The sequence below is a fragment of the Patiria miniata genome, unplaced genomic scaffold (genome assembly GCF_015706575.1).
Source record: "Patiria miniata isolate m_02_andy unplaced genomic scaffold, ASM1570657v1 HiC_scaffold_19, whole genome shotgun sequence".
Classification (NCBI taxonomy): Eukaryota; Metazoa; Echinodermata; class Asteroidea; order Valvatida; family Asterinidae; genus Patiria; species Patiria miniata.
In genome coordinates this window covers 463,022-490,409 of record NW_024037057.1, presented here as the reverse complement: position 1 = coordinate 490,409, position 27,388 = coordinate 463,022, and the positions used below count along the sequence as shown (strand labels likewise).

Below are 27,388 nucleotides of genomic sequence, written 5' to 3'. Positions count from 1 at the left end.
AGTCGAGCGCTCCCGTGCTTGGGTCAGTCACGAGATAGCCGCGTGAGTACATGTAACTTCAGCCGGTACCGTGTGCTAAGCTACCCCACCCAGGACTCAATCTACCGCCGCCCACCCCCGCACTGAGGTAATTAGGTACAAATACTACATTAATTGGCGACGAGGATAAAACTGTTTAGCATGTGGAATGAAACTAGCCCAGTAAATGTGGCCAATTTACTGGACTTCCTCCGTAAATAAAGACCACCACCTTATACAAAAACATGTCGAACTTTGTCAAATTTTGATTTTCACATTTAGGCTTAGTTTCTAGTTTATTTTGCTTTAGAAGCTTTTTCAGAAATTGCTGCCTTTTTCCGATGTCTTTTTTCACGAAATTTTCAGATTCTTTGCAAACGTTTGCGTATCAAAATTTCAACACGAAATTTCACGTAAATAAAGACATTTGAAAAAGGCAGCACTTTCTGATTAGCCTATACAGAGGGTGAGTATGCTTCTAATGCAAAATAAACTACAAACTAAGCCTAAATGTGAAAATCCAAATTTGAAAAAGTTCCACATGTTCTTGTACATGATGGAAGTGTGGCCTTCATTTACGAAGGTAATCCAGTAAATTGGCCACATTGGGGCTAGAATGAAACCTGAATTGTTTATGAATTTACTTTGTTTGACATCATTCGGCGTTCGTTGGAATTTGCCAGTCTGAGAATGCTTGGCAGATTCCATCGACGTTTGCCACCAAACATAATTTACTACCAATCGTGTTTATAATTTACTCGTATAATTTTTACAGTGGAAGCCAGTATACCTGTATATGTAACTTGAGAAAAAAAAGGCGAAAGATATTTCTACACAAAAGGCGGATAATTCGCCATTCTTATGTTATGGTTTTATCTGCTGCAAATCAGGACAAACTGCTGTATATCACTCACACTGGAAAGCGTTTGCAGCAAATTACGACTGATAGATAGATTGAATAGACCATTGTATGGCAAGTTTTAATTAGAATGCAAAGCTGGTGCAAAAGAACTGACAACCCCACTAGGAATATATGCCCAAATCATCAGTCGCGAATAGGGCACAGAAGGGGTCGGTACTTATGAATGATATTTTTGAATTACCTACGCTCCAAACAAAACTGCATGAATTAAGAGAAAAGGGGCTCGTCTCTAGCCGAAATGGGCAAGACGAAATGAACGTTCAAAAACACCCGAAAAGCCTGACCCAGTGAACTTTAATACTGGCAGACCAATGTGGTTTGTCGGCTCAGACACGGAGCTGCCAGCCTGCCATATTCTATTAAAGTCTCTTCTTAATTGTATTGCGTGTCACTTCAATTTTTTTGTTGATATTTGTACTATTGTTGAAACTGTGTTTATGTAAAGAACACACTTTGAGGTATGAACATTATGATAGTGTTGAGGATGTTGTCAAATGTTGGATGTCCATTCTACATTGCTTGATTCCATCGGTTCAGTTTGCTAGCACTAATCTACACGCACCTGAATGCACAGCTACCAGGATGGTGACTATACTTTACACGGTTGACCAGCTATCGAGACTCCGACACAATATGCCTTGCCTGAGACTGCGACAAGGACCTCTAGTCTGGAGAGGTATACAATAAGCTTAAAATATCTCCGGATAATACCGACAAGATTTCTCCCGCGAACGAGTGCAGTCATGTTGTTTCATTCGAAATAAAGTATTACGTAACCTTTAGAAATCGGCTTTCGTAACCACACGGCTGGTTGAGCAGAGTAGCCTACTGATTCCGCTAGCTGGAGCTGATTGTCTACCCATAAAGGACAAGCTAGAAGTAGTATACATCTGAATCCACCATCCGTCAAGAATAAAACAGTATCCATATCTGACTTCATCATCTCCAATGATTATGATATTGTTGGCCTATCTGAAACGTGGCTAGTAACAGCTATAGTGATCAAGTGTGTCGAATTTTTAAACAATTATTGATTCAAAAACATTATTACGCGTCACTTGTGTAATCAAAAAATACCCGTGATACTCATCCACAAGGACAATTTTGCTCAATAATGCGGATTACACGTGAATAATTTTTATTCGTTTTTATTCAAATTAAACGTTGATAAACACATTGTTGTTTACTCAGAGTTGGTCAGGCATTTCAGCTGTGTGTGAGAAGTACACATATGAGCGCACGTTGTGCGGATTGTTCAAGATGGAGGACGTACGCCAGACTTTGACTGCGTGAGGATTGGCAAAACCATGCAAAACTCATCCCCACTTTAAAAGGAAATTGTTGGAAAGTTTTCGCTCACGACATGTAGCCATCTACATATCGTAAACTATTTTGGTGTGGTGAACATGCAATCACCATGTACAGTTCATGCTAATTGCCCATGTTTTAATTTCCATTGCTCTTATGAGCCCAATAGCCCATGTTCTCTGTGCAGATGCAGCAACGGCACCGATTCCTTTTGTCACTGTTGTGCTGTCGTGTTGCGCTGTAATATTGTGCGTGTACCGTACATCAATCAGATGTGTGTGTTCAAAGAAAATCAATCGGGCAATAAACTGGCCATTTTTGTGCAAATGGAAGGATATGTCGATTGTTGTTATTTTTGTCCTGAAGCAAAATTAAAAATAGAAGAGAAACAAAATAAACAAAAAGGGTAACACATGGTAACACATTTTGTTACAATGTTTTACTCCACAAGGGTAGGGTAGGAATTAACAACATGATGGATACATGAAAATATTACTCCTTTTTCGGGTACATGTTTAAACATGTTTCCGGAGTAGAATTAAGTTTACACCTTTTCTGCGTAAAATGGTTACACAGTACAGGAGTACAATTTGACACAACAGAAGCCTAGTCAAGTTTACCCCCATAACTACCATGTTCCCTTCTTAATGCCAGCGTACGATTTTACCCAATATTGCGTATTTTTTTCGTAGACTTCGTTCCTAGGCAGAGTGCATGGCAGTTCTGGGGAGGAGTTGCCGTAATGTTTAAATGACGACTTTCTGCGGATGTTTTTTTCATCAATTAAGGATGAAGAGTTCACACATTTGAACACACTGATGGCCGCTTTCAGTTATGTGGTGATATCATTTAGATTGGTTGTTGTCTATCGCCCACCTCCATCTAGTGTGAACGGTAAAGAAGAGTGTCTTTTTGCAAGTGTTGTCTAAATCCTCGGAAGTATTTTGCATCGTTCCGAGAGACACTTATAGGCTATGTCGTCAGAGATCGGAACTTCTATCTGGACTCTGATGAGGATACTGACGCTGGCAGGTTGCTTGACTCACTTTAGGAGATGGGTTTTACTCAGCATGTCAAAGGGCCCACTCATCAAAAAGGACACACCCTTGATGTGGTGATTACTAAGGACATTTCTGTTCACAACCAAGATGATGTCGCAGTGATGGACCCTGGGCTGTGTGACCGGAATGGCAATCTATCAAGTGACGATTCTACAACTTCATTTTCAGCACAGTTTTTTTAACCTGGTCACGAACGGAGGGGTTGCTTTCAGGAAACTGCGAGCTATCAATGTGGAGTCTTGTAAGATCAGTATCGATGAAGTTGAGATATTATGTAATGCCGGTCGACCCCTCGTGGATTTGGTGGAGAGCTATGAAACTGAGCTGAGGAACATCGTCGATACACATGCACCTCTCTGTAATCAGACTGAGTATGAGAGTTGCAAGTGAGAACCCGTAGATATCCGACTCGATCTAGGCTTGACAGCATGGAACTATTTTGTTGATGATACACGGGTTAAAGGTGGTTTCATTCCTAATCCTACGGTAAGCAAAAGGGGCACTGATTTTGAGTGCATATAGTTCAAATGTTATGCGTCAGAACACCAACGAGAAGTAACACAAACACTGCTCTATAATTCATCTTGAAGAAAGGAAGAAATGGTTTGATCTCATCTGAAGATTTCCCCAGTCAGCGCACCCGAGGCCAGCTCCCCAACAATGAAGTTACTCCATGATGTCACACGATTTCCCCAGTGATATAAACAGGTGCCGCCATCTTGGTTGCAAAATTCAGCCAGTCGGTATGTATCACGCAAATTATGACGCAGTTCTATTACTGCAGCAGTACATGATCTCAAAAATCTCCAAATGAGCTCCCACATATGTAGAAATAGGCTCAAGCACGCCAGTAACTTTAACATCCTCAATGATGTTGAACGGGAGTGAGACATTTATTCACAAGGTGGAATTTTGAATGAATTTTGAATATATTTTGGAACAAAAACGGGAACGACGTGAACCACGTACAAGCGTACAAGAGTCAAAACGAAGTACCTCAATAACGCAGCTCCCCGTTTTTATTGCATAAAATGTACATTATTAAGTTCGAATTTACAAAGGAGAAAGACTACCATTGTTTGAAAAAAATACTGTATCATCTGTTCATTGGATTTAAGATCATGATTAGGCTTTTCTTTTGCGAAAGTAGTGCTCTGTTGGTCGCAACTCCTCTCCCGAGACGGGTGGTTTGAGGTTAGAGTTTTCTTTCTCTTAGCAGGGCTGCCTTCCCAGGTTTACGAGCCCCTCCTGCCCAGGACAATTCAACCCATAGCTGGAGGGCTCGAGTTTCCAAAGGGCCTCGACTTGTTTGATTGTATCATCTGTTCAGTGAAATATCCACAAATGGCGGACAAGCGAGGTTTGACAGTTGCAGTTGAAACTGTCACACGCGCTGCAGAGGGATTGTAACAATGCGCATGCGTGAGAGTTTAATTTGTGTTTAGAATATAAACGCCCTGCTATTTTACGTGTTTAAATGAAGTTTAAAATGTAACATGTCCTGTTAAGTTTAATAAATTAAACAGAACATTGTATTTATGTTAAAATACATTCATGCTTCATGAGAGTAATCAGACTTTAACATTAGCTGTCTAAAATACGAGGAATAGGAAAAAAAGGGCAGATAGGGCCCAACCAAAGAAGTCTCCGGTTTCTGGTATGCGCGCGCGTCGCCGTAGCCATGCGCGTCGGCAAAATGAAAAAAGTTTTTTTTTTTTAATACAAGATGATGTCTCAAAACCGCCAAACTCACTGGTTTGACTGGAATCCTGCTGCTGCACAATTTTAACGTGTTTTTAGATGGGGTTATGATCGAGAATAAGCTTTATGTGGCCTCTCTGGACTCCCATATATTTGCACTAAGTTTAGTCGGGCACCATTTGCAGTCATCAGCCGACATTTGAAGCAAAAAAAAAAAAAAAAAACAGGTAAAAAAAAAAAAAAAAGCTGCGTCGCCGCACCACTTTTGGGGCAAGCTCCATACCAGAAACCGGAGACTTTTTTTTTTACCTAGAGAAGGCTTTTTTTGCAATAAAATCACGACTAAGAATTTGTTTAAAATTAAATCCTAGTTTAACATGTGTTTTAACCATAGAGCTATATAATAAAGAACAGAGAGCGTACTTCCTACATAGCCCAAATGCATAAGCTTTCTTTTAGTACAAGAATCATTCAATTCACTTATGTACTTTTTAAGTTATGTAACTTTAAACACAACCACCAGTTTTAATGTTCTGTCCACGGATCACAAAAAAGGCGTGCGTTCTTTCTCCAAAACGAAAACAATTCACACACATCCCTATGTGAATTGTTTTTGTTTTGCTGAAAGAACACTTACCTGTTTATGATCCTTGAACAGAACTTTAAACCGGTGGTTGTGTTTAAATTCCGTACCTGGAGAGATTTTTGACACAAATATCAAATTATTAACGGTACTTCATTAGATTCAGTAATAATTAATAATTTACAGCACGTACTCCGACTTTAGCGATTATTGATTGACAGCGATAAAACTAAATTTGCAAGTGAAGCAGACAGACGACAGTATATCAGGGTGTGTTTACATTTTTACTTCCCGCCCCAATTCGACCCACATTTTCAAGAATGCCTAGGCAAATACACTGCGGCGTTCGATACGCCTCCTCATTTTGTGGCTTCCCCTGGTGTAACCCCCCCCCCCCCCCTCGCACCCATTGAGCCACTTCCACAGCGCCATGATCAATTTGCATCAGATCGCAGTTGGTGTGAAAGACGTTTGGGGTCAGTGGAGGAATTTCCTAAAGGCACAGTGTTCAACAAACCTGTTGTTGAAGAGTTGCCAGAGAACAGGGAGTCCTTGAAAAAAAGGGCAGGCATTTTTATTGTACACTCAATAGCTTTTGATGCCGATACAATGTACTAAATGACGCTTGAGGGAATTCAGCGCCATCATGCATGTCGCAGTGTGCCTGGATCGGTTTACGATTAACGTGGCATACAATAGTCAAATAATGGTGACCAAACTCACTTACGCTCGCACCGCTTCCAGGAGAGACTGCGGATCAAGGAGAACCGTTGTGACTTTCCCATGTACGTATAGCTGTTAAGGAGTATTTATTGTTTGTAGAGAATTGTGGACGGACAGCTCTTTGATACATATCAGTGCTTTTGGACAGCCAAATAAATCTGTTTGAAGAGTGCAAGTACAACTTGTTTGTAGTAGGCCTACTGGTAGGCCAAGCTGAATCCGCCATGTTGGTTGTGTACTCTGCCGACATGGAGTCGTCATGAAAAATTAAATACGATTCAAGTGGCCTCGTATATAGAATTATACCGCAATGACCAACTTCCTTGACAAAAAAAAACAAAAACAAAAAAAAACATATACAGACACTTGAAGTAGCGTCCTAGTTCAAAAGTTGTGTGAACATTTTGTGAAAATTGCAGCTTTGGAATTGAGCATGTACGTGAATACTAAATCGAGTGAATTTCCCACGACAAATGTCTGTAGCTAATATACAGGTTCTAAACAGACGATTGTACGCACACCTTTTGATGACATAACAAACAAAACTTACTGGTATACTAAAGGTTGTGCTGTGTTTGTATAATGTAGCCCTACAGGTCCAGAACTACGTGGAATGGGGGGGGGGGGGGGGGGGGGGCTAAACAGTACTTCCAGAACTGTACGTTTTTACAAGATAGTGGATATTTTGCCGGAGGTAATGACGGCAAACTAACGTTTACGAAAGGTTTGCCGGCGGCAATCCATATCAATAGAGGGCGCTGTTTTTTTTAAAGATAGGGCTGAATTATAAGATGTATTAAATTCCCATCAAAAGTTGTGTAGCACGTTTGGTGTAGTGGTTAAGCAAAGGCTTTGGTGAGCGGGATGACTCGGGTTCGATCCCGATTCCCGCCACATTTTAAAGTTTTTTTTTCCCATCCCCAAATAAATAAGAATATTCTTCTTTTATTATTTTAACATGTCTCAAACATTTTATTGCAGAGTATTACATTTTCTTTTTTAGATTTGTGGCTCTGGGGGATTTTTTTTAAAAGGGAAATAAAGTACGAAATTATAAAATGGTCTGAATCCCATCTTGTGAATACGAGGTTACAGCGATAATATTGGCATGGAGCCCGACTAAAATTACAAAAAAAACAGTAACTGCGCATGTTCAGTGCATAGCAGAACATTCTCATTTTTTTTCAAACCTCCAAACTCTCCTGTCCCCAAATATCCGGCCTCAATATTTCACAAATCTTATCTTGATGTGGATTGGTACCTCTAAGGTAGGTTGAAATCCCTCAAATGTCAAACACAAATGTGATATTCACCAGAATTTCATTGGAGTCTCGCACTCGGCCGTCTCCCATCGTTTTCCGTCAACTGAGGGCGCTTTAATTATCTTGACCAACTATAGCGCGGCTTTCATTCAAGTGTCTCCGTGCCTCGCGCGATGACTCCAATGATCTTCGTGAACCAAATTCCGGTAAATTTCACATTTTTGTTTGACATTTGAGGGATTTCAACCCACCCTAGAGGCACCAATCTACATCAAGATAATACTTGCGAAATATTGAGGCCGAACATTTCATGACAAGAATGTTTGGAGGTTTGAAAAAAAAAAAAAATGTTCTGCTACAGCAACTTCAATTGGTCAAAGGTTTGTAAACAAATCCTTGCAGTTCTGGAAGTAGCTGAACAGTAGGTAATCTTAATAATAATAATAATAATGGAGACTTGTAATTCGCCATGGTTTGGAAAGAATTCCATATATGGACGTCACTTGACGCCCTGTTTACAAACCCTATGAGACTGGTCTGAACAATTCTGTGTTTTCTCACTGAATGCCTTAATATTTTCCCTGCTAATTTTGACTTTTTAGGACTTGTTATTGCTTAATTATGGCCGATTTGTCATTGCAGGGAAAAGTTAGTGACGTCCGTTTATGGAATTCTTTCCCATGTCTGTCACATAGTAACACTCCTGGTGCTACTCATTGGACCAATGAAACATTCCAAATACCATCTCAGCTCCCCGGGGAGTATACAGCTCGATGCTGCCATTTCGGCGTAAAGCAGCTAAAATCGACCACAATAATCATCTCAGCCCCCACAAGTAGACCTTCACATGTTGGCCTTCAAGTTGAAACATTGAAGGGAAGCACTGTTTCATCTTTTAATATCCTGTACGTGAGGTTAATAGAGTTTAAAGAATAAGCCACAGTTCCCAATTGAATCAACCCAATGAAAGCTTATTCGTTATTATATTTTCTGCTAATTTAGAAACAATTATGTTTTTGGCCTTCCTATGTTATTTGTTGTTTTTTTTTTGGTTTTTTTTTTACATCAGAGCCATGGAAAGCAAGAGTGAACTTAACGCTGTGCCATCGATAGAATATGAACATTCAGGTGAAGAGGCTCCGCGCGACAACGCCCAGCTCACGTCGTCTTTGGCCAATCAGGACAAAGCAGACCAAGACAATGACAACACCGACAAAAGCCCCAAGGAGAAACCCGCTCCAACCAAATTCACCTTCAACCAGAAAGCCACATTTGCCGGCGCTGTGCTGGCCTCACTGGCAAGTTCGATGTCTTTTTCCATCATGGCCGTTTTCTTCCCCATCGAGGTGAGTACCCAACGGGCCATAGGGCTTATGTCTTTTTTTTCCTTTCTTTTTTTGGAGCGAATTAGGGCGCTGTAAATGACGCGATTTTGAGGGGTACAAAATCTCTTGACGTACATAACTAACAATATCAACATTTGTACAGTATTAAATTATTTAAAACATTTTTTGACATGGAAAACTACTGAAGCTGGTTTTCCAGAAGTTATTAAAAGAAGTTTGGAACCATATACACTGTGTACATGTAAAAATTAATAGTAAAAGTGGAACAGTGCTCACCGGATACGTTGTTGTACCCGAGCTTTCGGACATCCGTCCTACTAATCCGGTAAGGTCGAAAAAAAAAGGTATGCTTCCGATTGCATGGCATTCGAAAATAGGGTAGGAAGGTCGTTTTTTTAATTATTTTATTCGCCAATGTTTTTTGTGTACGATCATATGAAGGTGTCTGCATTTAGTCAAGGGTAAAAGGTAAAAAATGATGTTTTTTTTTTTCTTCTAATTTGTACATAAAAAAAATAGTGTACGGGCTCTGAGAATAGGGTACTAGGTAAGGAAACCGTAAGCAGAACTATTTTGTTTTGGCCTGAGCACTGTTCCACAATTACTTTTATTTTTTCCATGCTCTACGCTGCATACCTACAAGTGTTCTACACTGTGTACATCTTACAGTTAAAAAAAAAAAAGCTTTAAGATTGGACGCATTTTAACGCACCCTCCCCCTCCCCTAAACAAAAATAAAGCAATAAACACGTTTGTTCCTCGTAGGCTGGCCATATGACCTTCCTGACCGCCAAAGAAGTTCGTTCGGTGTCTGTAGAATTAAATGAGGTCATTCTGCTGTTGAAAAAGTCTTCACTTGTCACAAACGGCTATCTGGAAGCTTCGATTTTAGTATTCATGTATTAAACTCGCGTGTGAGTAGCTGGCGAGGCAGATTTACCATAAATGTCAGCGACATGATGCTCGGTCTAAGAGGTTTGTTTTCGGCAGAGTTCAAGTGCAGATTTTTACTCGTCAGGTGCCAAAACAAAAAAAAACTAACAAAACCTTCAATAGTTTTTGACAAATGGCACCAGAGCAGGGGAGCACCCCATTAAAACTTTGTTCTATTCGCGCAACTTTTACCCCCACCTTCCGTGAGTTTCAGGTTTCAGGTTGATTATTTTCCACAGTATTAAAACAATAATTGCAAGCAGCTCTGCAACATCTTTCAAATACAAATATACAATTTTACCAAGTACATATTATAACAAACTAGATGCAAACAAGTTTTAAGAAATCTAGACGCGAAATGATTGTGATGTAGATTGATATTGCAGAGGAATCCATTTGACGAGCCCCATGTTTACATGCATGTACATTGAGACAAGAATAAACGAATATGGAACCATAGGTCGACCCGTGGCTGAGTCACCAATAAACACAATACATGTACAGGGTGTATAAAAAAGAAAACCCACATGTAAATGTAACTTTATAAGAAAATCTAGTAAGTCATTTCAATCAATGAAGTTAATACATCTTGTAAAAGATCAATGTATTCTATTTCCACTGATACCCTTATTGTGTGTGTGTGGCCACGGACGTCTGAGCAGTCGTTGCTATTTTGTCAAGGGTCAAAACCTGTACTGGGCCAAGTTTTACCTGGCAAAGATTGCTGGCTGTTTTGTTATGCACAGGTTTTTATTCTTGTCAATGACTCGACTTGAGTCCGACTCGAGTCACAATTTTTGGTGACTCGACTCGACTCCCTTAGGGCAAATGACTCGACTCGACTCGAGTCACTGCGAGCAAATGACTCGACTTGATTCGAATCCCTCGTCAGAATGACTCGACTCGAGGAATGAGACTCGAGTCCCAAAAATAAAAGCAAAAGTTTGCGAAACATATTTGCAATGACTTACGCCGGTGCCAGTTTTTGTTCACGTCACGTTAGAATGTTCGCGAATAATTCATACATATACATACGTGGTTTGATCAGTGTCCCCATCAGTTGAATGACGATCAGTTGGCTCGTTATATTTTCATTAAAACCCCCTAGGCCTTTTTGCTAGGATGTAGCCTCAATCCTGCAAAATCCTCCAATTGGCCTCATGGAAAAATAGCATATAGCCTCAATCCTGCAAATTCCTCCATTATTTCTTGAATATGGTCCATGGAGGGGTGACCACTGCCTGAATCCTGCAAAATCCTCCGGCTATGTCTGTCAATAGGTTGAGGCAGAGGAAGTGACATCTTGGAGCAGTGCGGAGGATTTCAAGTATAATCAAGGACTAAATTTATGCACGGCTGACCATAAACAACACAAGGTCCGGCCCAAGACCTTGACACAGTGCATACTCCGAAATCAGTAACACACTTTTGCCATGTAACCTCAATCCTGCAAATTCCTCCAATTTGCAAAAAGGATCTTGGAGGATTCAGGGCGGTTAGGGTTAAGAGGCAAATGTGGTGTCGCCACATGTAGTAGCCCGAATGTAAAATTTAAAAAGCCAAACAAATGACTTTCTCTCTTGTGTTTATTTATTGTATAGTGCTCAAATATTTGTGACTCGAATTGACTCGAGCTAAATACTTGACTTGACTGGACTCGACTCGACTGTCTTGACCTAATGACTCGACTCGACTCGAGTCACAGAAATCAGTCACTCATTACAACTCTGCTTCAACAACGAGAGTGGTTAAATCCCTTTTAATAAAAAATGAATACATTGTTTGAAAGAAAAGGATGTCTTCTTTCTCTTTGAATTAAGCCGTGCTACACGTAGACTTGGTGCCAAGTCGGCTATTGTTTAAGTACGTACGGTACAGGTTACTGGTCCACGCACGCAAAATATCACTGCAATGCGCGTAGCCTGGTTCCCAGACCAAATAATGCTGACTAATGATGTTCAATAAAACCGACTTGGCGAAAACGTTTTCTATTTTGTACACAACATATGAGAGTATTTTGAATCGCTAGCGAATTCTATGCAAGCACTCTGATTGGTTCAGATTCTAGCGTGCATTCTAGGCCGCTACGGAAGGTCATTCTTATTAATTCGAGGGTTTGTACTTTGTGTTGTGTAACATTACAAAACTCATTATAGGGCATACACGACTCAAATAAATCAAGTATATCACAATGATACATTTTATTTCTATACACAATTGACCAAGCTGAGGGATTTGGCCGTTCAAACGTCGCCCTATCTGCAAACACGTCCCTGACGTATTGAGAAGAACTCCTCATGTAACGGAATGAATAGGTCCCCATTTGCTTAGCGGTGCGTGATTGGATCTCACCGCAAAAATGCACTGCATATGTATTGCGCTGCTTGCATATACGAATAACGGTGCGAGAACATAATCGTCAAGTCGTTAGATTTGTCGCAACCCGCCCGATTACGAACTAGTCTGATACCAGCCGCGCCGATGGAGTTCGCCTGAAGTTCACAGACTTAATACTACTATCTAACAACTTGTCGTCAAGTCTATGCTACACGCTGAATACCAGTTGGCCCAGTCCATGTTTTGACCCAGAATAACCACAAATGCTCAGTCGTCCGTGGCAACAGACATACAATCAAGGTATCATTTGAAAGAGGACACTTTGGCGTTTCACATGATACATATTTGATTTGGAAATGTTTATTAGATTTGTAATAATTTACATTAACATTTGAGTTTCCTTTTTTTTTCTCTCGATAACGTGTAATAGTATGTCTCAACGCGCATGCATGTTTCCAAAGAAAAAAAAGTACAATTAACATTTATACAAGACTGTGGACTAGCACAAACAATGGACGAAGACTTTAAAACTGCAGCTACAGAATGGTCCTATCAGGTCTGCGGACAAACAGGTTGGAATGTAGAACGCTCATTAACAATAAGATTCCAATAAAACAGATTTAAAAACTCGTTTGAAACAAGAACTATATTGGAAGCTTTAAGTTGATCATTAATAAGCATGTTTCAAAGCATTGATCCCTCATGTTCGATAGTTTTATGAGCTAGAGAAGGAAGGGTGTAAGGACTGTGGAAATTTGAAGATTGACGGGTAAAACGGGAATGTATATTTGAATTGAGAGAAACAAATCAAATTGATTGAAGAAGTTATTTTTTACAAGCAAGCTGATATCATGAGGGACCCAAGCTGATGACGATAGATGTCCTTGACTTTTACAGAAAAAGTTGATCTGCTTTAGAAAAAGTTGATCTGCATGTGAATTGAATTCAGGAAAAACGTATTATTGGAAGACAGACGAGGAGCCATGGGGGGGGGGGTCAAACCCCCAGCTCTGTAACATTTTGTTTTCCTCTCTAAAGTTCGTGCAAAAAAATGCGAACCTCCATCCCCCTGCTCTGTAATGATGTCCCTTTGCACAAACTACCGACAGAGCCAGCTTGGTTTAGGGGGTATATGTACACTATTATGTGATATGGTGTTAATAATCGTCGGATTTGAACAGCGCCCCCATTGAAAGTATGCTACGAACCCCCCCCCACCACCCCCACCCCCCAACGTCACCCCCGCCCATCCCCCATCCTCCCATCCCCCCCCCCCCTCCATATTGACTTTCGGAGGCCAAGTGTCCGGAGAAAAAAAAAACCCTGTCTATATTTAAGGGTTTTTTGGCGGTGAAACCCCCACCCCCCGCGAAAATTCCAGGATCCGCCCCTGGAAGAGCACGTTTATGTAAGAGGAGAAGTGCGTTCAGATTAGTAACAGAACTAGCTCCCCATGCAAGTATCCCATAGTTTAGATAACAATTAGTAACGAAACTAGTTCACCATGCAAGTATCCAATAGCTCAGATAACAATTAGTAACAAAACTAGCCCCCCCCCCCCATGCAAGCATCCCATAGTTCAGATAACAACTAGTAACAGAACTACTTCCCCATGTACGTATCCCATAGTTCAGATAACATTTAGTAAAAAGAACTAGCTCCCCATGCAAGTATCCCATAGTTTTAATAATAATTAGTAACGGAACTCCCTCACCATGCAAGTATTCCGTTGTTTAGATAACATACAACCAGTGTATTGTAAAGTGAATTAAAGAACCGGGCCAGGAAAACAGTTTAATCATGTTAATCACACTAATATATTTCTAGCAATCTTTTTACAGTCACAATCAACATGACAATTCAATGTGTTAGTCCGCAGTTGTAAAACAGTTCCAAAAACTTACAGCAATCTGTTGTTGTTATGACGGAGCCATTAATCTTGACAGGACTTGGAATGTCACTGGCTGAATTGGTACTGAACAGCATGTAATTAGTTTTAGCAATATTAAGTTGGATACAGCTAATTGGTCGTTTATGGCGAGCAAATTTTACATTTAATACAGAAACAGAGATACGTTTTAACAGAAGTATCTCCATCTCAAATAGAGATATCTCTATTTCAAATATAGTGATATCTTTATTCAAATATAGTTGATAATTGTCACGCAAACGGTGCAAGATCCGCCATTTTAGGCGTGCTCGATTTATCGTACAGTTCATAAATGCGTAACGTGCATGTTCTGCGGTATTTGTCACGGTCTGTACCCGATTTTCTTCTCACAAAAATCTTTGGTAAATGTTTGGGTTTCAAACAACTTCGAGAGTTGTGAGTATTTTTTTCTGAATTTCGGAAGTGGGTTTATTTATTAGAGGTCAAATATGGCGGACGTATTGGTAGCCACAGACCTGTGACTGTACGTGAAATACCTCAATAAACTTGCAGAATAAACTCAGTTTTAAACGTCGGCTCAAAGAGGACAACCTTGTCACACACACAAGTCCACCCTCTCTTCCACCCTTGGATCCGTCGTTTTTGCTCTATAATTTACTTTATCTAAATACACTTTTTTTCAAAAATACTTACTGAAAACTATATAGATAAAATGTAATTACTCCACATCTTAAATATACATCTCGGTATTCATTTTTTTTTTCCTGCACCGTTTACATGCATTTTGATTTTCGAGATCCCCGAAATTTTGTCCTGAAATCCCAAAGAAAACCTGCCTTTAATTATTATTAATGTATTTTTTTTTTCGTTTTACCTTTAACAGGCAAAGGCGAAAGGGATGTCACAGACTTTAATTGGACTGGTGTTCACCTCGTTCGCCTTCTCTTCAGGAATTGGATCAGTGATCTGGGGCAAAATTGTAGGTTTTCATCATGACAAATATTTTTTTTTTTAATCGTCAAAAGGGGTTCTTCCACTCCTTTTCTTTATGCAGCGCAGCTCACGCTGAATGTACATGTTATTGATTAAAATATTGCTCAGTTCAACAAGATTCTGCATAATTTAAATGACCCTTGAGGATTAGAGTTCAACGTACGTTTAAACTGGAGTGGTACCGTTGCAGTGCAGTGCTGTGCAGATGAATTGTGTCAATAATACCAGGATGTAAAGCGTCATCTTCTGACCACATGCATTCAACCAGTTTCCTCTGAGAAGCCATTACTGAATAATAACGGTTTTCCATTTAGGCTACAATATGAATGTTGTGACCTGTCAGCTACTTAATTAGCTTTAACCAAAATATTCAATCACTGTTTATATTTTTCGAATTTTTTTTTGTTTGGCACAAACGAGCCTACTTTGTTTTGTTATTTTTCTTTCTTAGATTCCTGTTCTTGGCGCTCGGTTTGTATTTCTGGCAGGAGCGTTTGTCACAGGTGGATGCAATGTCTTGTTTGGGTGAGCAATCTCTTGGTCGAAGGTCCATGCAGTATACTCGTTCTAATACAATCCTTGAAAGTGCACCTATTTGTGTCTCATGTAATCTTTTCTATTTCAGTTTTAATTTGCTATATGCCAGGGCATTTTGGTGGGGGCTAAAGAGTTTTAAGAGAAGTATAACGTTGCGCAAAATGTGTTCCATCAAGAAATTTATCGCGTCTTTTTGTGTTTTTTTTGTTGCTAGATTAGTACAAAATGTAATTTCCCTCTTTCAATAATAGACCGATCTCCTAAGCCCTGCACAATGGTACTTTTGCCAATGCCTTGAACAAAAATCCGACATGCGTGATCGCGTATGACGCCCTCAGCTATGTGGCGTTCGGTGGGTGCACGTGTGGTAGCCAGCAAGGGTAATGGGCGTGGCTTAACCCTAAAGGGACCGGGGATTTCGACCATCTCTCAGCCGGGAAGGGGATTCCCCCCCCCCCCCCCCCCCCTTCTGATCTCGGCCATCGAATGACGAAAAAATTGAAACTCATAGGGTATGTCAAATGGTTTTGGAATTATGGCTAATTAATTATTCATATGTACGAATGGTAGTTGTGCTCTGTGTACACGATGTGTACATGTACATATGGGAAAGTTCAGTTTCATCCGTTAGGCCAAAAAAAAAAAGTCTCCGGTTTCTGGTATGCGCGCGCGTCGCTGTAGCCATGCGCGTCGGCAAAATGAAAAAGTTTTTTTTTTCAATGAAAGATGATGTCTCAAAACCGCCGAACTCACTGGTTTGACTGGAATTCTGCTGCTGCACAATTTTAACGTGTTTTTAGATGGAGTTATGGTCGAGAATAAGCTTTATGTGGCCTCTCTGGACTCCCAATCCCATATAGGCCTATTTGTACTAAGTTTAGTCGCGCACCATTTGTAGTCATCACACGGCATTTGAAGCAAAAAAGTCAGAAAAAAAAAGCCGCGTCGCCGCACCACTTTTTGGGCAAGCTTCATACCAGAAACCGGAGACTTTTTTTTTTGGCCTTATCACTAGATGCGCAAGGCTCGAGGCTAAAAAGTCATAACAGCTCGTGTCGCGAAAAAAAAAAATTCAAGGCTATCGCGGAAAAAAAGGGAGGGGGGGGGGGAATTCCGCCCCAGCCCTTTTAGGGTTAAAGGATCGGGCCATTGTTACACCACCCATACATTTTCTATCAACCTCTTCCATCAAAGATAAGCGTTTTGGCGTTTCGCGCTAACAACAAAAAGAACCCATTGAAGCTGCATGTGGGTGTTTGTGTTTCAGTAATGCTCTTCAAAATATTGACACCATAATAGTTACAACATCTTGGGCGCCCTTTCTTGCGAATTGTATCATCTATGGCTACTTTGGTTTACAGATTTCTTGCTGACATGCCGACAAACGAAACTTTCACCGTGTTCAGCTTCGTTATTCGGCTCTTGGAGGGGTTAGGCTCGTCGGCCACATTTACTGCGTCATCAGCCATAGTGTCACTTTCTTTTCCTGACAACGTCGGCACGGCAGTGGTAAATCATTTCATTGGAAAAAAAATGGTCAGATCTGTGTGTGACTAGTAGTACATGTACATTGTTCCTTATGGGGATAGAAAACACTATAAAACTATGAACAATATAATGAAGGCTTTAGAAATAATATCTTCCCCGTAAGGGAAACGCCATGGAGTTTGAAATTCCAATAGAACTAGGAACTAAGGAGAGCAAAAGAAAATAACAAATGTCTTCTCTACAACAATGTAAGGCTGTGTGATGTGGTGCTAGATGAGGGTAAAAACGGTGTGACAATTGACAAACTCAGATTGAGTGACTAGTGTAAGGTAAATGTGACATGAGTGCGAAATCAAATCTCACACCAGTCTAACACCGAGTGTCCATGTGCCCTGGCCTACACCGCGACATGGGGAAGTTTTTATTGTATTGTTGAGCAAACTAGGACCGACTTGTGGGCACTTTCTGCTGTCCCCACAATACTGTGTTTTTAAGTTTGCTTCTGCATTCAAGAGGGGACGTTGAAAAAGAGGACAAAAGGGTCCACAATTCCCGAAGGTCCACAATTGACGATCCTTTACAAAACATATGAAGGTCTTCCTAAAAAGTAAGTAAAGAAAAAAGCGGGACAAAAGGGTGTCAACGATTGCTGTTAAATACTCACTTGGATGCAGGTTATCGGATACGACTGAGGACATGGGACGACGGGGTGTGTGCGATAACAATAGGCTTAACGCTGCCCGATCGAGGACCTGGGCACTAGTCCTCGGGATAATTTCATGAACAAACCCAATGGGAGCTGTCAAGAAAAAAATAGTGTGAAAAAAAGGGGAACAAAGAAAAAAAGGGACAGGTCCTTAATGAGTATAGAAAAAACACGACTGTCTGTGTGTGTGTGTGTGTGGTATAAATGAGATGCGTAAGACGAGATGTGTGGGCACGGTGAGTGAGGTTGATCTGGTACACGGTACCCTCTGAGGACATCTGCACAATAGGTAACACAATATTGTATACGTCTGCACAGAGCAATTTCTATATGTGAAAACCTCTCCACAGGGTTATCACAAATGATTTATGGATTTTACTCAAAAACAAGGAATTTCCAAGGTGTGTTGATGCGTCGCAAATTGAAGTATTTTATGTAAGGATTATTTAGTCCTAATTTCAGCCCAGAAAATTAATTCTGGTTTAAATAAGAGCATTTTGAAAGTACGCTTTCAAACTCGAAAACTTTAGTACCTGAGAACAAAGAAATGACTCCACAAGGATACACATATTTTCAGTATGGGTGATGTGACACGCGTGCTTTTGTATGGCTTCACGATCGAGGATAGACACAAATGAAGAACATGCATGGAGAGTGATATTACATGGGCAAAGGGAACACAAAGCATTGTCCTCGAGAGTATAGAAATTCACGAATGGGTGTGTTTGTAAACCCCGGCAAAAGTGGACTAGGGACAAAGGGTCCACTTTTGACCGATAGTCAACGATTAAAATTCGTGTACATAACAATGAGATCTGATGCTAAAAGGTTGTAAAAAAAAATAAAGGAATGAGGATTAGGGACAATAGGGGGTCCTCGATTGCCGGTGTTTAAAAAAATGGGTGTGTTGTCGGTGTTATATGCGTTTGAAATCGGTATAGCGTTGGTGTGTGATCCGTGCAACATCGGAGTTGGTTTAGTGTATGAGATTGGTGTGACTAAATCAGTTAAATCACGGCGACAGATTAAGTGTGAGATCAGATTGAACATGTAGTGTAAGATCAGTGTTAGATCATTTTATAAGATTGGTGTGACGTCGCTGAATTATTCACATGTCTGTAAACATGTTTCCAAACAGAGCTTGGTCGAGATGACATCAACGTTGTCATATGCAATCGGACCAGCGATTGGTGGTCTGCTTTATGACGTAAGTACAACGCTCCTTATTAAAAATCAAAATCGGAGGTGGGCAAACCCTTGAGTCGATTATTTTGTTTTCATTTAAATATTGATATATTTTTTTTTCATGGGACGCCATTTCCAGGCTACAAAAGATAAAAAGCAGATCTCGGTTATTGACTCGATTAAATGAACTGCTACAGTGTTAACAATAAAGGTTGTTATGTAAAGGAAACATTTACATGTATACTGTTTAATTATTACAGCGCTAAATCGCTCAGATGTATTTTAGTTTATCGTCCAGCAATATAAGGTCAATGAGGCACCCGTTATCTGTAATGCAATTATGAAACACCTGTTGGTCTGGTTGAGCTATTGTGTCTCAGACGATCTAAAATAAATACATTGCTGGAGACACATGCATTTTTTCCCCTTTTCTTTTTGGTTCTAGGCTGGCGGCTTCAGGCTTCCGTTCTTTGTTCTGGGCGGGTTCGTTCTAGTAATCGATGGTGTCAATTATTTCGTGTTGCCTCAGCAGGGTAAGTTCACCCAAAATCCAATGGTTTCGCCCCAATTTGATAAACCTCTTTCAAAAAGTGAGTGCGACCAAACATTTTCGTATAAGAACTTGGATAGGCCGAAATTCACTGAAATTGACAGTTTAAAATAAGTTCTATATTTCTTTTCCTTGTTTCGTCAGGAACAAAGAAAAAGGAATCTGGTCCAATGGCTCGAGTTTTGAGCATACCGGGCATTTGGGTGTGCTGGCTGGCTGTTTTTGTGGCAGCAATAGCCTCAGCATCAATCGACCCAACTGTGTCGATTCATTTGAAAGAGGTACGTTCCGATGGTAACCACATTGCACGAGCATGCATGACGCATATGCATAATAGCAACTGATGTCTTACATGTCATCGTTTTATAAATCGATATGCATTTTATACAATATACATGTATAAATAATGCTTTAATTAACATAACCACTTGGACGAGTGGGTATGTTAATGCATCATTATTTAGTGCACTTAGCAGCTTTCTTACCGTTGACACATTTTTATTTTTTAGTTTTGGTAATTCACGCCATTTTTCATTTTCTCTACAGCTTGATTTCACAGTGTTGCAGATCAGCTTACTCTTTCTTGGTTTCGGTACGGTTGGCGGGATTTTCGGCGTGGTTTGGGGAACTGTTGCAGACGCAAAGGTACGTAGCGCAAGGGCGGGCATACATAGATGTGGGGGCATACATAGATGTGGGGGCGTCCTATGCTCATAACCTCTCTCAGAGATGGTCAATTTACAGTTGGCTCTTTCCCTTTGGAATGTGACGTCATTAACTTTAATTCAAATTTAACGGCAAGGATAGATGATAAATGTTAGGAAAACGTAATAATTATAAGTTACAATTCTAAAATAAACACAACAAAGCCAAAACTCAAAATCACAGTCATGTTTCTACAAAGTTTACAGACGTAATTCCATAATTAGCGCGATACAAAACGTAGGTATGCACAAGCAGTATACACTGTATACGAAAGTAAGTTAACATATTAACATGCAGTAGCCTACAATTACAAACCAATCTTCATTCAGACAAAGGTACCGAACTCGTTTAATTTTATTTTGGTCCTCGAGAAAAAGTTGATTGTTTGGGTTTCAGAAAGCCACACGAATTATGATTGTCATCGGAGCATTTGCCAGCGCAGTTTTCTTCCTATTACTCGGACCGTCGCCACTGCTGAACATACCCTCGTAAGTTTAATCAGTAGTTACGGCATCTCCTTTAGCCTTTAGAAATTATGGAGGGTACTCCAAGAGGGGCTATTCGATTTTCGTAAATTTAGGTGAATATATAAAAGTTTAAACAAACCCAACAGCGCCTTTCTAAGAAAAAAAAAACGTTACATACTGCTTTTATTATCTTTCACAATTAACTTAGAGGGAAACGTTCCATAACCGAATCGCACATTTACTCAATATGTATAAATAATTATGAACAAAACATCTAATTGATCAGTTCAAAAATGGCAACATAGCTGTAATCCATACCTGGGCATGATATGAAGGGACTCCGAAGACACATTTCGCGTTTTTCCTCCAAACTTTAACCAAAGATGTTTTTTATTCTACAGCACCAAGCTGCTTGCTATCCTGGTTTTCCTCACTGGCCCCGCAATGACCAGTTTGGTCGTTGTGCCGACGTTCGTTGACATGTTCGGCTCTGCAGCGTAAGTCCAACTGATCTCTATAAACGTGGATAGTCTATTGGCTGTTAGAATGAAGTCACCGTCCTCCATGTACCTCTCTCATGAAATAATTTTCAGTCTTATAATTCTGGATTGTAGGGGGAAAAAAACTTATATACACGTGATACTTGTAATGAAAACACTCGCGCAGTTTTAAGATAGCGCCCGCATTTGGTGCATGATATTCGTTACAGAAGTTTAAAGAGGTTGTGGAATGCTCGAAGACATTTCCGTCATTTTTCGGGTATTTGTAGCCTAAGGTGTGATGAAATAAAAACGACTATTGTTTCTGTCATAAAATGAGTGCCAAAGGTACTTTTGAGAGCTATTTTTCAAGTCCTGTCATGCCCGTTTCGACCCGAACGTGCAATTTGTGTAAAAGTCGTCGTTGCGGGCAGCAAACAAAACACAGTAAATCGTGCCGTAATAAACAGGACTCCCGGAGCAGACTAGCATAAACGAGTCCTGTTTATTACGGCACGATTTGCTGTGTTTTGTTGGCTGCCCGCAACGACGACTTTTACACAAATTGCACGTTCGGGTCGAAACAGGACCTGAAAAATAGCTCTCAAAAGTACCCTTTGTACTCATTTCATGACAGAAACAATAGTCGTTTTTATTTCATCACACCTTAGGCTACATATACCCCAAAAATGACGGAAATGTCTTCGAGCATTCCACAACCTCTTTAATAGGGTATCCGTGCTTTCACTAGAATAGCATGCATGGTGTATATATGTCTTGCTGCTGACGTAAGTACGCGTGGTGTATTTGATATAATAACAGATTTTGTGGGATGCAAGCCCGGAAGTAAATGTCATCAGAAAAAAAAAACATATCCAGTAAACAAATCGTCACAACGTCCAGTCATATGACACGACAGCAGCTAAATTTAATGGAAAACTGGGGACGAATTTCAGAGTGAAAACTTTGAAGACAATGTGATTTTGGAGAGACAAACAAAATCGAAATTAGGCAGGCCGAAGGTCGAACCTCCAAATTGTTTGGGGTCGGATTTCTTAAATACATACCGAGCATTTGTGAATATGCAAGGTAATCTTATCGAGGTAGTTTGTAATTAATTTACTTCAACAGATGGTATGGTATTCCTATCGACATCGGGTTGACGTCTGTACTATCTGGCCTCTGGATGGGTGGATTTGCATTCGGGTACGGTTGTTGATTGTTTTCTTCAGATAATCCGGATAATCCTAATGCTGCTGCCCCCTTTTTTTCTGTTAATGTTGTTGTTGTGGTGGTTGCTGCTCATAGCGACTTCCCTGTTGATTTACTAACTGATACTGTTGCTGCTTTTTACTGTCGCTGTAGCTGATACTGTCGATGATAATTGTAATGTTGCTGCCGTACCTGAAGCTATACATACTCCGATGTACTTTTCCCTTTCACATGCAAAAGTTTCTCATTATATTGGACAGGTCTTTTGTAGGGCCCATGGTCGGGAGTGCTCTGACGGAAGCCTATGGATTTGGTTACGCGACTACCTTCATTGCTGGCCTCTTTGTCTTTGTCATGATCGTGGTGACTCTGTTTGGCGCGTGGGAGTATCGCTGTGGCAAAGGGTGAGTACACTGTAATAAAATTAGCGCCCTCATTGCCGCATAGTTAAATATGGAGTGCATTCTTGACATTAAAATCCAAAATAGAGATATCTATATTAGCAATAGATACATTTCTATTAATAATAGAGATATATATTTCCTCAATTAATAGAGATATCTCTATTATTAATACAAATTTCTGTATTGCTAATAGAGATATCTCTATTAGTAAATGAGATATCTCTATTGCTAATAGAGCTATGTTTTAAATTAATAGAAATATCTCTATTATAAATACAGGTATCTCTATTTCCTGTCATAATAGAGATATCCCTATTTTTGGATTAAATGTCAAGAATGCACGCTGTAGTCCACACAACATATATGAACGACTGGCTAATGAACGATTAAGTCTTGATTGAGTCGCTATGTACATTATTATTTATTAAGTTACTTAAGACTTAATACTCCTCAAGTTAACTGAGAAATTAAAAAAAATAAATAACTTGTCATTGGAATATTTTGAGGCAAAAATATGTAATTAGGGTCCAAGTGCAACCTCTGTGGTCCCTTTTGATGATACCAACGTTACAATAAAGTGAGGCTGTATTGGTCTCCTTTGTCAGATATATTTAAATCTAAAAGTATTTTGACTGGCAGTGGCGGCGCTACGGGGTATTGGAGGGCATTTTTTTTTGGCCCCTCCCCAAATTATTTTGAATGAAAGTTTTGCATAGCCACTTCAAGATCTAAAATGAGAAAACCTAATTAATAAGCGTTCTTCCCGTAAAACAAAAAAAAAACAAATGTATACCTTTCAAATTAAGGATTTTTCAACACATTCACAGTTTAAAACGTTTGTCCACGGATCGTGTTTCAGGTGCGTAGTATTTCAGTAAAATGACACCATGTCGAATAATGAAAACGATATCAGAATAATTCCGTGAGTCTCCGGGTAGCCGGCAGTAGAAGGCAGTGCGAGACTATAAACTCTTGACACTATAAACAAAGCTTCTTGATTTATGGTGGAATCAGGCGGTTTTAAATAGAGATTGGGCCAATTATCATGGCTATGAGAGTGTTCTGATTTTGCTTTACATGGTAATTGTCTTCGCTTTGCTGAAATATCACTTACCTTTATTGTGATCCGTGTCATGAAACTGTGATTGTGTTTAATATTCCATAACAGAATACTGGAAAAGTTCATGAGTGATTTGAATGATCATATTACTATTACTAAGTTTATTACTTGAGCTTAATAGATCTTGCAAACCTTTCTTCTAAAAAAATCATTTTACTTTTCCTTCACTTTTACTCAATCTGTACAACCGGTAAGCATATTATGTTCCATATTTTGTGAACTTACAGGAGACGGGTCCCGAGATCACGGCTTGAGATGGAGGCTAACACAACTAACGAGGAACAGAAGCCACTTATTTCAAGTGATGTGTAATGTGCGTTGCTGAATACTTCCTTCAAGTCACCGGTTGCTGGTCCCAGAGGGTCCTGTGCATCTTTTTCACTGATTGATTGACTGACTGACTTACAGACAATTTCTGTCACTTGTGAAATTAGACTTGCTTCAGCCTCCACCTTTACCAACAACTCGACTCGAATTAATGACTAAGTTATAGGACCCTCAGACCAAATTCGTCTGGGACCAGCTTTAAAATCCTCCAATGAGTGACATTAATATTCAACGTAAATACCGTTCACGTTAAAAGAAATAGTTTTACCGGGTTTCTAGTATAACTACGAAGTCCACTGTGCTTCTACTACTTCAGTTATTCATACAAACTATCACTCCCTGTGGCAGTTTACCAAGCCTAGCCACGTACAATCACCCGATCTAATTACTATCCCCCTCACTAAGCCTGGGTCTGCAGGGACGTAGGAGGGTCATTTCTGAAATTTCACAATTCTGGAAAAGGGCACTTGCACATCCGTACTGAAATGTTGACAGGTTTTTATTCAGACACCTGGCATCCATTAAATCAAATAGTGTTTTTTTTTTTTTTTTTTTTTTTTTGGGGGGGGGGGCTCTTACCATTTGTCGATTGGGGCGCTATTCCAAACCTAAAATTATATACACACTACACTAATAATATTTGGTGCTTTTCAGGGCTTTACATGCGCAAAATGCACAAAATGGCACCCGTAACGGAAAGTGCTGGTGGAAAAAAGGGATTTGAATGGAAAATGGAAGTGTTTTATTAAATACCCCCTTACCCACCGCTGGCTACGCCTACAGGTTGAAGACCAGCATATAACTGACTGCCTATCAGTTTAAGTTAGATGTCAGTGATAAGTACTTCCACTTCTTGAAATAAGGGGGAAAAAATCCTGCAATGTGTTTTAGATACCCATCAAATTAAAGCTGATTTCATCACATTTTTTTCTGCTCGTGGTTAATCTCATGAATTTTAGGAGAAATTCAATCCAAAGATGATCAACCCTAAAAGAAGTAGTGCAGCCCGTTGCTATTAAACACAATGATGCCTATTTACTCTCCATTGCAAAATAGAACAAGTTTATTGCCACTTTCAGCCAAGTTTCACAGAAATGCAACATCGTAATCCTAATGAAGGCTTCCATTCTGTTTTGTTTTGCGTTGTTTTTTTGTGTCTTGGGTATTTTTGTGTGTGCGTGTGTGTGTGTTATTTTTTTTTACATGCCCTTGAGTATATGGCAAACAAAATGCTCTAATAGCACAAATGTTGAGATGCATACAAATTGTGACTGGCTGGCGTAGGCAAAGTTTGGCCTATTTATGGTCTGCACACCCAGTTAAAACATACATGTATAGGGTTACAGCTCAGATGCCAAGACTGCATCATTCAACATTTCACAAACCTATACAGCCCATAAGTTGCCTTTGGAATGCTAACAAGCCTTGCAAGCCGCGATAGATATGACCTTATGAGGCTCTGGCCAGGCTAGGTGAATAAACTTTGGGATTACAATGACCCATCAGATGTTACATGTCCCTGATCTCTATGATGCGATAGCTATTATAGTAGAGATCAGTGGTTTGTACACATCAGGGTGGTAAATGCCACATTAATATGCACTGTTTTTAAGAAAGTGACTGCGCAGAGGAAGTGATCTATCCCCTATTGAATTCAGTGACGGTACGTTCTTAAAAGTCATGGACGTTATGAGGTCAAGTTGTGTGCAAGGGTGAAGGAACATTTAAATGTTAATTAGTTTGGATCAAATGGAGCCAGCGACCCTCACGATGACTTGTCTAATCTTGTTTTCAGAGGTTCTTGGTCCAAATAGATGCGTACACCACTTAATATTTGTAGGCTCTACATCTTGAAAATTACTTAGTTAAACATATTAAAACAAAATTTCTATTACGACACAAGCTATTTTTGTATTTTTTTTAATTAAGGGCTAGCTTTATCACCTTTTCCAGCCCAATTTAATATGTTTTTTATCATAGACTTATCATGACAACTAAAGTAGAACCTAATATTTGTGCTAAAATATATTCAATTTATTTCTTTGTCGGGGTTAAGTCTATGTGTATATTGGCGTTTAGAAATTATATTTTATTATTACTTATATCAATGAAAGGTAACTGTGCTTAATGCGAGTTTCCCAATGTTATGACATCTCTTTTACAGGACATTCATTGTTTTATTTTTTTTTATAATGAAGAATCCCAGCAACTCTAAGAAGTGAGGATGTTTTTACATGCACTTGTATCTATACTGCACCTGCACAACTGCACAACTTGAGTCACCTCGACTTCTCCTTGGACCCACAACACTGTATTGTTGGGAGTCTAAATATCAAGCATCGAGCATTGATAGACGGGTGTTTAGGTAATAACACTCACATTAAAGAAGTGTGCGTCATTCATAACGTAAGCTCTGCAGAAAGAAAAAAAAACACACTGGATTGAATCGAGATATATTAGTATCATAGTTTTTTTTAAAGGATTCACCATCGACTGGTTCAGGTGGTTTGAGTCTCAAGGTAGTGGAAGTATGCCGTTCCTGTTTATTGGACCACACTGTATAGCATATCACACATGACATTGAGATGTTGGTGAATTGTTTTCGTTTTGCTGAAAGAACGCACGTTTTCTTTGTGATCACGGAGAGAACTTCAAAAAGGTGTTGTGTTTAAAATAATGTACTTGAGTGTTTTGAATTATTTTTGTAATAAAAGTAAGCGTATTAATTTGGGTTCCGTATCCTCAATTTTTAAAATTGCTACGTGCACAACTGTATACTAAAACAATAGTTGCGACATTTGGGTTTCATTTTTGTTTTTACTCATCCTGTGTTGTATATCGATTAGATATAGACTAAATATGTGCATACATGTATTTAGCATAATGTATATCCAATGCATAGCTTGTGTAAGTTTTTAACAGCGATAATCGCATCGGTTAAGTATAGCCAGAAATATGATTTTCAGAGCTTTACTGAAGGATATTATTGTACCTACTAACCTGGAATAAATTGATTCCGTTTTTGTTTAACAAACTGATGTTCCTTAGTACTTCAGTAGTTTAGCAAAAATGCGAGTAAGAGTGGTAATGCATGGCATTAAAGGATTATTACATCCTGAAATAACCGAAA

General features: G+C 39.6%; 1 protein-coding gene across 3 annotated transcripts; it reads left to right on the top strand.

Annotated features, from left to right (window-relative positions):
- Nucleotides 1-28: 28 nt before the first annotated feature.
- LOC119725260 (MFS-type transporter SLC18B1-like) lies at nt 29-27,388 on the top strand. Of its 3 annotated transcripts, none has more exons than XM_038196601.1 (14): nt 29-127; nt 8,648-8,924; nt 14,969-15,064; nt 15,530-15,603; nt 16,977-17,124; nt 18,948-19,016; nt 19,440-19,527; nt 19,689-19,825; nt 20,091-20,189; nt 20,646-20,737; nt 21,118-21,213; nt 22,327-22,401; nt 22,668-22,811; nt 24,159-27,388. In XM_038196601.1, exons 2-14 carry the CDS (start codon nt 8,652-8,654, stop codon nt 24,241-24,243), a joined length of 1,476 nt encoding a protein of 491 aa, XP_038052529.1. In that variant the 5' UTR covers nt 29-127; nt 8,648-8,651; the 3' UTR covers nt 24,244-27,388. The 3 variants fall into 3 exon arrangements, with proteins under 3 accessions (XP_038052529.1, XP_038052528.1, XP_038052530.1); XM_038196600.1 differs by lacking the exon at nt 29-127 and adding an exon at nt 6,049-6,378; XM_038196602.1 differs by lacking the exons at nt 29-127; nt 22,327-22,401 and adding an exon at nt 6,049-6,378.